Raw genomic sequence first — 13,475 nt, 5'->3', positions numbered from 1 at the left:
TCAGAGTTTTGAAATCAAGGGAAAATTGAAAAGCTGTAGCCATGCAGTGATAGGTGTTGCCATTAAATGAAAACGTGCTTGTGCTCCTCTCTTTTGAAGCTATTGACACTCATTTAGCCTTCCTGATTTCATGCTACAGTTACCGGGATAGGACTCTTTAGGGGCCAGACAAGGTGAAAGACCACTGGAAATAACCACTGGATCTTTGCAAAACTGTTACAATTAGGGTCAGGAGTTTTAGTTGGAGTCCTTTTTGAAAGACTGTGTGCAGAAAATATTCCTACAGTAGCTGGCAACCTGTAATTTAGTTTGATGTGAATGGCAGAATGAAATTTACCTTAAGTTTGGGAGAGATGTCGGATGTGGCTGTTAATACAGTGGACAGGCATCGTTTAGCTGAGATGAGTTACTGAGTGAAGTTACTGAGGTAGAGAGGGGAGGAACTCCAAGGAAACTCTCAGCTAAATTCTACCATACTGGGAACTTCACACCTCTCTAACCCAGGGACAAGAAAACCAATTATAATAGCCCAATTGATATCTTTAGTGAGATGAATCAAACTCTGCCCTGAATATAACTTCTATGAAGGAGTTTTTCGTATGGGGTAATTTCAAAGGAGATGTATGGGGCAAGTTTTTTTACATCGAATGGTGGTGCCTGGAATGTGCTGCCTGGGGTGGCGGTGGAGGCAAATACGATAGGGGTGTTCAAGAAGCTCTTAGGCACATGAATGTGAAGGAACTGGTAGGATATGGAAATTGTGTAGACGGAAGGGATTAGTTTAGTTGGGCATTTTATTCCTAATGTAATTGATTCGGCACAACATTGTGGGCTGTACAGTCTGTTCCTGTAGTGTACTGTTCTATGTTTGAATCTGTGTGCAGAGCTTACTGGGAAGAATCTTGTTGGACATATTACCCGTTACACAAATCAAATAATTCTGCTCTTTCAGGAGTTTCATCCCAATGATTTATAAATAGCACATCTGAAATGGACTGATGATATTTACAGTTTAAATATATACAGTATATGTATGAATGGAGGCTCCTCTATGGAGCCACATTTAGTTAACTTCTGTAATGCATAACTCTTCATTTGTGAGAATTGCGGGTTTTCCATGCAATTTCTACAAAAAATTTCTGACAACAGAACTTCAACAATTAATGAATCAATTATAGCTTGTATTTCAGTTCTACTAATAATTTTTTTTAAAAACTTACTAGGTTTGATGAGCAACAGAACTCTGATGGCCTCCAAAGAAAGCCCTGATGTCAGATCAAATATGTTTATTCGTCAAGATAGTTCCAACACATCACTTTCTTTAGGATTTGACCCTCATCAGGATGGATTAAATCTTCAATTTGTTGAACCATTAGAAGATCGGTACAAATGTGCCACTTGCTCCTTTGTTCTATGTAATCCTTACCAGACTGGATGTGGACATCGATTTTGTGAAAATTGTATTGCAGATTTAATGTAAGTATTAACATTAATTTCCAATTTGAATTTGCACATTGGTACTGTAATTTGCTGCTGATTGCACAATATTTAATTCCTTCCACAATTCCCTTTAAAAACTGAAGCAGTGCACATCATTCTGCTTAAACACTTGAGTAATATTCATATGCAAGTTGATAGGTCACAAGTAATATTTGGACTGCACAGGTGCCAGGCAGTAACCATCTCCAACAGGAGAGAATCCAATCATCTATATTTGACATTCATTGCCTTTACCTTTTGCTGAGCTCCAACAATCAGTATCTTAAGGGGTCACCACAGAAACTTAACTGGACCTGCATGTAAATACTGTGGCTACAGGAGCAGATCAGAGGCTGGATGTCCTGCAGTGATGCTGATCTCCTGACCTCGCAATGCGCTCCAGGAATATGGAGGAGTACTGAAAATCAAAAATAATGAGGAGATAGAAATCTCAAATAAAAACGGAAACTGCTGGAAACACTCAGTAGGTCAGCATTTTCAGTTTTTATAGCTGTTTCATTTGCATGGATGAGTTCAACTCTAGCAATAATCCAAGAAGTTCAAGATAAAGCAGTCCATTTCATTGGCATCCTCTCCACGATCCTGAACATTTTTCTCCCCATTATTGTACAAAGGCGGCTGCAATCTGTGCCATTTACAAACTGTGCTGTGGTGATTTCCCAACACTACACTGAATTCACTTCCCAAACCCATGACCTTTATGATCAAGAAGCACATGGGCAACAGACACATGGGAGCACTATAGCCTGCAAGTTCCCCTTCATTGCTACATAGCACCTGAATTGGAATTATTTTGCTGCCTCTTCGTCATCGCTGAGTACAAGTCCTCAAATCCCCAGTCAATAACACAGTGAGCATTATTTTCATCTGGAGGAGTTCAATGCTCAACCAGAGGAGGTGGTGGAATCAAATACAATTAATATGTCTAAGAGGCAATTAGACAGGCACTTAAATAGCAAGGCATAGAAGAAAGTGGTGCTAAGATAGGCAAATGGAATTAGTGTAATGGGCAAAACATTGGTATGGTTGTGATGAGCCAAAGTGTCTAATTCTGTGCTGTACAACTCTATGACGATGACCACCTTTTAAAAGCCAAATAGGGATGGACAAAAAATGCTAAGCTATGCCAGCAATGCCCTTATCCTGCAAATGAATGTTTAAAAGCTTGCTCTATTATAAACTATATAATTTTGGTGCTTTTAGTTCCGAGGTGCATACAAATGTCTTTATTTCACCACATACAGGAACTGAGACCTTTGTTTAAGTAAATTCTTTGTTTCCTCTCATCTGGTGACATATTGCTAATGGATGATATCAAGCTGTAGTCAAAATAATTGACTACACTCAAAAGCTCTAATTTTGTTTAAATGTAGTAGGATTACAGTAATATCAGTTATATGAAATAATGTGCTACTAGTTAATTTTGGCTTTATGGCTTTAAGTCATAGAATACATTATACGCAATCATTTTTTGTAAGAATATAGAATACAACCATGTATAACATGAGTATTTACATGGAGAGATTTTGGTCTTGTGGACAATTGATATTGTATATTTTATTACCTAATCACTTTTGTTTTTAAAATGCTTCCTAGTGAGACAAAACCTATTGCTGTCTGTCCAATTGATCATGAAGGGATTATTCCAAATTGGGTAAGATAAAGTTATAAACATTTTATGAAAAAATAATTTTAATTAGAGCAGTGAAATTCCTCTGAATGGAAAAAAAAGTGAAATCTTCACTGTAATGATCTCATTAAAAAAATCGCTTTCTTAAACAAATCCACAATTCAAAGCTGTACATTGTCAAGATTTGTTCATAAGTGAAGAACTGCAAAACAGGATAAAACATATTTTGTTTGTTGAAAGAATAATTTCACTTTGTTTTAAGAAATTTGTGTGTCAATTAGGAAAATGTTAGTTCGGTGAAATAATTTTGCAGATGTTGCCTGTTCATGGTGTCCTCACACTAATGTACGATGCCAGGAATGGAAGGTCATAGTTTGCCTTTGTAATGATAAGTCCCTGATCTCTCTTGCACTGGCTGGACATAGTTATTCTTGTGAGAAGCAGGAGGGAAGATCATGGTGCACATCCCTTATGAAGCCATTATGTTGAAATCATCTCAAGTGAAACTTTATCGAATAGAATTATCCCATTGCTGCTGGCATCATACAGGCTGCCTCTGGCAGCATTATTTGAGTTTCCTCAAATGCAAATGGTTGTATGTATGCCACATATGCAAATAAACATGGGTGTTGCTAGTCTAAAAAGAAACAGGCATGCTCAATATTTGTGAGACATAGAACATTCCTAGACCAGTGTATGGATTGCACTGGGGAAATGTCAAATCTGTAATCAGTTACAGTGGTTTCAAGAGGCGAGATGACGTGCATGTAACTTGCCCATTTGCAAGGGGCTCAGTCTAATTACATTGATTGAATTGTAAAACTTGTGCTAATGTAGATTTGACATCAATTTGGTACTACAATAAGATTTGCAAAGACCTGAGAATGGGGACAATAAAATAAATGAGAGACAGAAAATAATGTAGAAGGGTTATTTTACTATAGTGACTGTACATTACTTGAAACTGAGCTCTATAGTCTTATAAATTCAATATGAAGGATCAGCCAAAAATTAGAAATTTGCACACTGTGGGACAAGCTCTTCCTGGAAATATTACTTTACATCCCACTGTCCTTTACCCTAAATCAAAAGTGATTTTTTGATAGAATATTATTAAATTTCCTTTGTTGGATGAAATTAAAGAAAAGCAAATCATGAGACTTCACAATAAAAACAATTTGCAACCATATTATACCTTTCAATGAATAGAAAAAAATGGCCTAAGGAGCTTCCCAGAGGCATAAAGAAGAAAATGGATGTCAAACCAAAGAAGCAGCTGTGAGGAAGGGTAGCCAAAAGTTTGGTTAAAGAGGTAGGCTTTAAGGCATAGCTTAATTGAGGAGTTGATGTTATGGGGGCTGGACCAGCTTCCACACATTATTGTACCTGCAGTATAAGCCCAACATTGCATTTTTAGACTATAAAATGCATTGATCATAGCCTTGTTTATTGATAAGTAAGAGTACAGCCACTGTTCATTATTACCTTTTTTGTTTTGTTTCTAATCTGTTTTTAGAGAAAACCTCCAGCATTAACCTGGCATCTTAAATCAACCCTCAATAACATCTTCGATAGCATCACATAGAGTGAATTACTTTGAAGTTTATTATTGTGACATCTATAAACGAAGATAGTTACTTGTGCTGAGGGATAAATGTTTTTCAACAGAGTTTTACATAGTACCATACTAAAGGATCCATTCTTCATTTGTGACTATAGATATCAAATATAGGTTTTCTTGCTACTGCCCTCCCCCATCCCTTCCACCCCTCTCCTTGCCTAATTTGTGTCACCCATGTGTCAGTGAGCGCTTTCAGATAAAATCACATTTGAATGGACAAAGCATGTCCTCTGTGATGTTTCTCAAAATTTTAGCTGTTTGAATCTTGGAGATCCACACTGATAATTTTGTCTTTGTATATAGCATTCAGAGATTAGCTAAGGACACATGAAGTGTTTATTCAGAATGACCTCGTAGCTGCTGTGAAAAATGGTTATTTACATGGAGTTACATAGACTAACTGCTTCTACATGGCTAATGCTATAAGTGTATATTCGGGTGTTTACAGCTTAACTTAATAAATGCATTTTTTGAAAGATATTTAGAGATAACTGCTGCAAGAGGGAAGTGTGGAATTTGATGGTGTACTGTAAAAATGCTCCAGATTGCAACGTAACAGTATCCTTTGGACGTTTAGGGGTAAGTCCTGTGGAAGTGCTTCAATAATTTTTAACAAGTTGCTTCAGATCTTCCAATTATTTCACATGTATGGAGACAGTAATAAGATTCTGCCACTTGTTTCAAAGGTACTTCATAATCCAAATACCATACTAATATCTCTCTCAAATGGAAAACATTCATTAACAAATGTGATCATCAGTATGTTTCTATATTTTTACCTTATGTCATGATTTGGTAAAATTTGAGAAAGGATCGTAAAGTAATGTTGCTACATTCAGCCAATTGAAATTGTTTACTGGAAAATAAATTTGAGAGACTGCAGGTTAAATTTTAACTCTGGAAAACCTCAGTGGTCTGCAGTCCTCTGAGATGAAAATGCTTAACATTAGGAACAGGTATGGAACTCGCATCAAAGGCACTCATTTCCAGTTTTAATGGAAGCAGCCTGAAAGGTGGGCAGCCAATCATGTAAAGAAGGTTTGTAATTAAATATTATAATGAAGGCTGCCTTAATTTTAATAGTCATTCCATTTTAATGACAGTCAGCTGGCTTTCCCAGGACTTGGAATATCAGGCAGCTGACAGCTGGTGAGAAGGGGTAAATCTGTGAGGTAAAAGCCTCACCAACTCTGCTTAAGGATTAGGAGGAGATACTGTGTTTCCACCAAACCTCTTCAGTTACTCAAGAACACTCACCACACTATCTACCCTGTTGCTAACTAGAAAAATGACCTTAAACGTAACATTTTCTGTACACCTTAATGTTTTAAGATCAGGACTAAGGCATGCTACTGAAGCAGAACAGAAAATGTATAACATACCTCTGACTCTTTGCGCCTTTGGAGTATTTGCTAACTCTGGATGTTGAAAATAAAAAGGATATCACTTGCCTACAATGATAACTTTTTTATTTCACTTAAATTATTTAACAAATCAAAATCTCAAGATATGCTTACAAACTATTTTCTCTATTATTTTAGGATCACCTTAAAAAATGTCAATTTGAAACTGTAGCATGCATCAATGGTTGTGATGCTATCTTGCGAAGAAAAGATTTAATTGATCATTTGCAAACAGTGTGTGAATATAGGGAAGAAGCCTGCCAATATTGCAAAGTGAATTTAGTCTTTAAAAACATAAAGGTAAAGTTCTTATTCAAAACTAAATCTTTTATTTCGGGGGCGGTGGGGGGGGCAAGTACATTTGTTTCATAATTTTGTGCCATAGAGGATCTAATATGCAGCTGTGCACTTTTCTCTCCATTTATCTGGCTATATATTCACTGCCTCTTCCTGCCCCTGTACTTCTCTGGGTGATGATTCTCCCTGTGTGAGCATTGAATCAGTGATTTAACTCTGAATCAGGAGATTTGGGCCCTTCTCCAAGATTGGAATGCATAATCATGGCTGATGCAGTGTTGAAGGAGTGTACATTGCCAGAGATATAGTTGCCTTTTCAAAGAGACTTTAAAACCAAGGCAGATTTCCCTCTTGGTTGATATGAAGAATAAGGCACAAGAAAGAAAAGAAGTGTCCCCCTTCTGTTTTGGTCATGCTTAGTCCTCAATTATTGATAGATTTATCTGTAAAGCCACAGTAACCACCAAAGGAAAGTCATTAATTGACTGTAAAGCAAATTGGAATGTCTTGAAGGTACAAGAGGTGGTTTATACAGGCAAAACCTTCTGTTAGATGGTAAGCTCTGGGGGAGTTCTCCAGCATAAAAAGCTGAGGACAAATCTATCCTTTCTGGCAGTGTTGTTTGATAACACAGAAAAGAAGGATGCCAAGGTAAGATTTTCCCTCCTTATTTCAGGGGCTCCCAAGGGCAATTACATCTTGCCAATACAGCTAATATGGTATAAACTAGAAATCTAACCTTGCACTATCATAATGTGGATTGTACATAAGGGAGTGCACTGTCACTGGGAACAGAGTGCTCAAATAGGGGAGGACATGTTAAATATTTATTGATTGCTTATCTTTTTGTGAGAATGAGGCCTAAAGCTGAAACTAATCACATGATGAACTCTAATTTGCTTAAAGTAAGTTTATTTAATAACACATGATCAGTTCAGATTGATGCTTTTCTTTAAAGGATCATGAAGTCACCACTTGTCCGAAGTATCCTATTCATTGCACAAACAATTGTGGTGGAAGTTTTATGAGAAGTGAGGTGAGCAATATTTTAAATAACAAAAACAGCACTTTTGGACAGTAATGAATAAAACAAATGTGGTGGAAATACTTTTGATTTAACTACCATATTTCTAACTGTTCCAATTTACTATCAAAATGCACAATTACATTTAACTACTGCCACAGAAGAGCGATAACCTCACAGCACACAAACAGGACCTTTGGTCCACTGCGTCCATATTGACCATCAAGCACTCATTAACACTTGTCCCTTTTTTTCTCCCCATGTTCTCAACAACTCTCCCAGATTCTAACACTCACCTATATGCTGGTGGCAAGTTACAGTGGCTAATTAACAATTAGTCCATATATCTTTGGGATGTGTCAGGAAACCAGAGCACCAGGGGCAGAATGTGCAGACTCCACATATACAACACCAGAGGTCAGGATTAACCCCAGGCTGCTGGACCTGTGAGGCAATGTGTCACCACTGAAACCTCCAATAAATAACTAAAACTGTAACTAAGAAGGATTTCTTTGTAGGAAATGCTGGAAATCTAAAGTAAAAATGGAAAATACTGGAAATACTCAGCAGAACAGACAAACATTGATGTAAATAGAAAAATCAGATCAAAAACTTCGATCTGAGACTTTAATTCTGCTTGACCTGCTGAGTGTTTCTGGTATTTTCTGTTTTCATTTCTCCTGTAGGATATTGGTGATTTTGGAATGCTTCTTCAGCTGATCATATTATTTTTAAAAAAATTTAGCGCATTTCATTGTGTTAACCTTGAGGTGCAGTAGATTTGGGAAAAAAATAGTTTAACATATACACCTGAGTTTTCTCCATACTACTTTTTAAGTCTTGATAATAACCTACTGAACCTCCTCCTGTATTTGTCACGCTTGCACTCTGATGCATTTTAGCCATCACACTTAAGTACATCTCTGAATCATGATGAGCAGAGTGACAGGAAGCTTGTTGGTAATGTAGAAGCCTTGCATGTAGTGTGCACTTCCTGTGCATCGACTTTGGTAACATTTCATTTTGTCAGTTTTTGAATCATGACTTTCTCCATACTTCTCTCTTCTGAGAAGTCATTCAGACTTGAACTGGGGCAATAATGCTCGTGTATTGATTATAGATACCTGTGCCTGGCTTGATATTTTTTTGCCAGGACTCCCAGGCCTTTGGAGTCTCCCTTTTGAATTGCACTACCTTTCTATTTCTTTCCTCACCATCACATGGCATGGGTAGTAATCCTGAGATTACAACCACAGAGTGCTGTTTTTTTAACTTGCTACCTAGCTCTCTAAATTTACTGTGCAGGAATTTGTCTCCCTTCCTGCCTATATCATTGGTACTAATATGGACCACAACCTCTAGCTGCTCAACCTCCCTCTGCGCCACCCCCCCCCCCCCCCCCCCCGCTCAGAATGTCCTGTGCCTGATCAGAGACATCCTTGACCCTGGCAGCAATAGGTTTGCTAAATAGTTGAGGGACTCCATGGTGCAGAAGAATGGGTCCCATCCATGCAGACTGATAACATAATAGAACTAACAGACTTTTGGCTAAATGGTTCCATGTCAAAATATTTGGCAGGAATTCCAATCACATAGTAGTAGCACAAAGGAATAAATTGAGTGGTCTTAGAGCACATGAATAGATAGCTCAAGAAATGAACAAAAACATCTCTTCAAAAATTGTTTGTGAGAAGAAGGTTCCTATCTGATACACCTAAGTCACAGACTTAAAACTAACATACAATAACACATGCAATACAAAAGTGGATTTCTCTTATCTTAAATACCTAAAAGAATCCTGAAGAATATGTTGTTCCTATCAATTAGGAAGGCCCCTCTTATTTTACAGAAAAATTGCCTTGTAACATTTCTGGATAATTCTAACAGTTTGCATGCATTGGTTTTACAAAATGTTTGTTTTTTTTTATATAGCTTGATGCACACCTGACCATCTGTCCGGAAGCCGAAGTGGAATGTAACTACAGAAAGTATGGTTGCCATGCCAGGGTAAGAAGGGATATTGATTGTCAGATGACAAGTATTCACTGAAAATCATAAAAACCATGTGTAATTTTGGCATTATTTCTACAGGAAAAACGGAGAAAGATCAAGGAACATGAACATTCTTGTTTAAACGAGCATTTATTGCTTGTTGTTAAAAACAATAATAAATTGGAAGGACAGGTAACTCTGTTTGAAAGGCTTTTTTACACTAATTCTACCGATGCCAGTAACTCCGAAAATGCTATCCTCTGCCCTGCCCTTGATCCTGAATTCCTCCTCAACACTTCAAGATCTTGAGCTTTCCATTCTCAGAACTCCTCCATTGATAGATCCTTGGCCCCACGACTCCTTTTCATACACTCACAAATCCCTACAATTCCTCCCTCTGAGGGCCATTCTCATTACCCTCAATTCAGTGCTCTCTGCTGTCTACTGGGTGGTCTCTGATCACAAGATTGCCACCACTACACTCATTTACTGAGACCTTCCTTGCCTAATGCATCCTCTGCTTTCAGATCCCTGAAGTTGTCCCTACATTCCTGGTAAGCCCTTTCTCACTGCTCTTCGATGGTCTGGTGATGTCTGACCTGAGATCTTCTCAGAATATCAAACCCCATTCTTGTACCCTGAACATGCAGCAGAAACTAATGCTAATAAATCATTTACCTAGGTGATGGCGCCTAACATAAATCTCCTTATGAAACTTCAGGTGGGCTATGAGAAATCAATTTTTACAAAATTTATTAGTAGGAAAGAGCATATGTGGGAGCTAATTTTCCCTCAGTAATGTAACCTACTTTATTTTAAGGTAGTATACTTACATTGATAAAAGTTAAATGTTTTATTATTAAAAATATTAATTGTTGATCTACAGTTTGCAATTTCAGTGTTTCCTGTTGTAGTTTTGTCAAAATGTTTCATTTATTTCTCAATCATAGATATTTGATCTGCAAAAAACATTATGTGAAAGAAACCACATTATCACTCAATTGGAAGAACAAATCAACAAACTTGACATTAAGGTTGCACAACTAAGCGAACTAATTTCTAAAAATGATGATGAAGTTGCAAAAACACAGGTATGAAATTTCTCTGCATGTATTATATTTTTATAAATAACCACTTGTGTGGGTGTATAATATAAATGTATTATTATGTAGGTGTAATATTTTATTGAAAGGCAATGGATAAATGTTTCTAAGATTAGTCAAAAAATGTCCCTTTATGATCTGTAACCTTAGAATTAGATGATACATGTTGCATGAAATTATGCTTAGTGTATAATAATCACTGTATGAGTTATTATTTTAAATCATCCTGCAATTCTGTACCTGGATGACTAAATTGCTTATGCTTGAATAAACCAGTGAACAAGGGAATCTGTGTTTCGAAGGGGATGGTGAGTTCCCACAACGTCAAAGTAAATGATATTGTTGCTTTCATTCTGTGCACCTTATTGAACAAAATGAGGGCTTAGATGAAAAAAATACAGCTTATTTCATTCCCTGCTTCCAAAACCATGTTAAAGCTATTATGGTTTTCAAGGATGTTCTGGAAGTGCTTCCTAATGTTTCCAAATTTGCCTCTCAGGTCACTAAACTTGTCCTGTTGCCTAGTGTTTTAAACATTGATTTGACTTTCTTTTCTAAAACTAGAGCAATAGGCTTAAGATGAGAAGGGATAGATATAAGGGGGATCTGAGAGTCAAGTCTTTCACACAGAGGGTGATGAGTAAGTGGAACAAGCTGCCAGAGGAAGTGGTAGAGAATGATAAAAGACATTTGGAAAGGTACATGGACAGAAAAGTTTGAGGGGGATATAGGCCAAACACAGACAATTGGGATTAGTATAGATAGGCATCTTGGTCAGCATGGACAAGTTGGACTGAAAGGCCTGTTTCTGTATATCTCTATGAATCTATGAATGTCCCATGCTTGAAAGTAGATGACAATCATGTAATTTCCTTCATATGCTTCCCCAACCCAAATCACCCAGTAATTATAGTGAAAATAGAGCTTTTGCCAAATTTGAAAGCCTTCATTTTGGGGCAGGACTTCACATCAGCAGATTTTACGTTACTCTAACTGCTCATCCTCACTGGACTGTGTGCTAATGTTGCACTGCTGTTTGTTTAGCATTTTACTTTGTGGCTGTTTGGAGGATGAGTGTGGGCTTATGTAAATGACAAGAATGCATTATAAAAGGCACCTTAACTTGTACAAGAATAAAGGTAGATTTGCCTGATAGCAGTTGTTTTATCTTTATAACTGCTAATTTTGGCTTGCTCATCCAAGTTCTTGGGGTAGAGGAAACACTGCCTGCATCCTCACAGAAGACAACTCTGCCTTTCCTACATGTTCCATCTGGGCTTAAACATCTAGTATTTGGATCTGGGACTTGTCAATCTAGGTTTGTATCTTTCATCTGCAGCAGGATGAACGGCTGAGGCACAAATGAGCAGAAACATTTCTAACATAGATCAGTGGTCACCCAATCTCCAGGTGACTCGTGAATGCTACCCTAAATAATGGCAGGAGTCCTAGCATCCTCTAACAGTTAAGACTCGGCCCTCTGTGGGGTAAAGGTGGTGGCATCTCAGAGCATGCACCTTGTTGGTACTTTAAACTACTCTGTATGGACAACTTACTGGTACCAATAGTTTCTACTTTCTCGATATTTCACCATCATTATCCACTCTTCACCGAAACAGCTTAAAAAATAAGGAAAACAGGCATAAAATACCAGGAGCCACATATATTTGCCCATTTACTTTCATGTTTGTGTTTTTTAAAAAAAATTTTGAACAAGTTGGCAAACTTTAAGTTAACATATCATTTTATTTATCTCACAGCAATACAGATGGTAACCTCTCAGTCAAATTGCAATAACTGAGCTTGACACAGCAATTTTTTTTGCATGTAACTTTACTCTTTCAAAATAGCAAAGGTGTAAAAAAAAATCTACATTTACTCCATTGTTGGAATAGTTAAAACAACAAAAGCTGGAAACTCCCCTGGTTGATAATCTGCTCCATAACTCAAGCAATCATAAGCAAAATACGTTTGCTTTGAATCATAAGGTCCTGAAGTTTATTCTATTCATACATAAAGCATCTTATTTTTCAAAAATAATTTTGTTCCATTCTGGCTGAGAAGTGAGGCTATCCACTACTTGAGGCATGGCATAGGGGAAGCCTAAATTTGACTTTTTTAATCCACTGAGAGATGAAAATGTATTATCCACTTATTCTAAATCTCTGATCTATAAGTAATTCATTGTGCTTGAGAAGCTTTGATGTGACAAAACACCATACAAATGCGAGCATTTAATTAAATTTGCAGTGGCTACATCAAGGCCATTTAGTTTTAAGTATACATGGCTTAGATTTTACCCACATGAGGTTACAGATCTCATCACTCCTAAGAGCAAAGCAAAAGATCCAAAATGAAATGAAATTATTCTTATGCATGTATTTCAAGATGAAAATGAATTTTAAACTTGTAATTGAAACAATATTTAACTGGATACTTGTGCCATAATCATACTACACCCCATACTGAATATTTACTGACTATTCTCATAAATCAGGCCTATTTACTTGATTTATAAAGTATATGATCAATATTTTGATAGTCTAAGAATTCTTCAACCTTCAGATGAGATGTTAGTGTCTATTAGTCATAGTGCTGTTTGAATAATGAAAGTTAAACAACACTCTCTTTGCCTTTTTTGATTCTAGTGGCATTGATTGTTATTGTACAATTTATATTAAAACAGAAAATCCTAGCTGGTCATGCTGATAAAATAATAACTATTGAGCAGCATTCACAACAACTTTGCAGAAGATTAGATCAAGAAAGAAATAATGAAGTAGCAACACTGAAGGAAGTCATTCATGTATTGAAGGAAAAGGTGGAATGTGCTGAAAATAACATTGCATCATTGGGTCTGTACTCTATTTGTAATTTGATTATTTCCTAATTTTTATTTTAGTTT

General features: G+C 36.8%; 1 protein-coding gene across 6 annotated transcripts in view; it reads left to right on the top strand.

The window, feature by feature from the left end:
- Positions 1 to 13,475, top strand: part of LOC127568347 (TNF receptor-associated factor 5-like) — a 30,143-nt gene that overhangs the window by 13,724 nt on the left and 2,944 nt on the right. For 3 of the 6 annotated variants that reach the window (XM_052011981.1, XM_052011982.1, XM_052011984.1), the window contains exons 2-11: positions 1,224 to 1,476; positions 3,097 to 3,154; positions 5,229 to 5,330; positions 6,293 to 6,454; positions 7,410 to 7,487; positions 9,408 to 9,482; positions 9,567 to 9,659; positions 10,150 to 10,188; positions 10,418 to 10,558; positions 13,257 to 13,425. In XM_052011981.1, the coding sequence (XP_051867941.1) occupies positions 1,224 to 1,476; positions 3,097 to 3,154; positions 5,229 to 5,330; positions 6,293 to 6,454; positions 7,410 to 7,487; positions 9,408 to 9,482; positions 9,567 to 9,659; positions 10,150 to 10,188; positions 10,418 to 10,558; positions 13,257 to 13,425 (1,170 nt within the window). Of the gene's footprint in view, positions 1 to 1,223; positions 1,477 to 3,096; positions 3,155 to 5,228; positions 5,331 to 6,292; positions 6,455 to 7,409; positions 7,488 to 9,407; positions 9,483 to 9,566; positions 9,660 to 10,149; positions 10,189 to 10,417; positions 10,559 to 13,256; positions 13,426 to 13,475 lie in introns of those variants that run through there. The other 3 variants (XM_052011987.1, XM_052011986.1, XM_052011985.1) reach the window with 3 other exon arrangements.

The sequence above is a fragment of the Pristis pectinata genome, chromosome 3, assembly GCF_009764475.1.
Source record: "Pristis pectinata isolate sPriPec2 chromosome 3, sPriPec2.1.pri, whole genome shotgun sequence".
NCBI classification, from domain to species: Eukaryota; Metazoa; Chordata; class Chondrichthyes; order Rhinopristiformes; family Pristidae; genus Pristis; species Pristis pectinata.
Note: the sequence above shows the minus strand (reverse complement) of the source record. Positions and strands in the feature narration are given on the sequence as shown.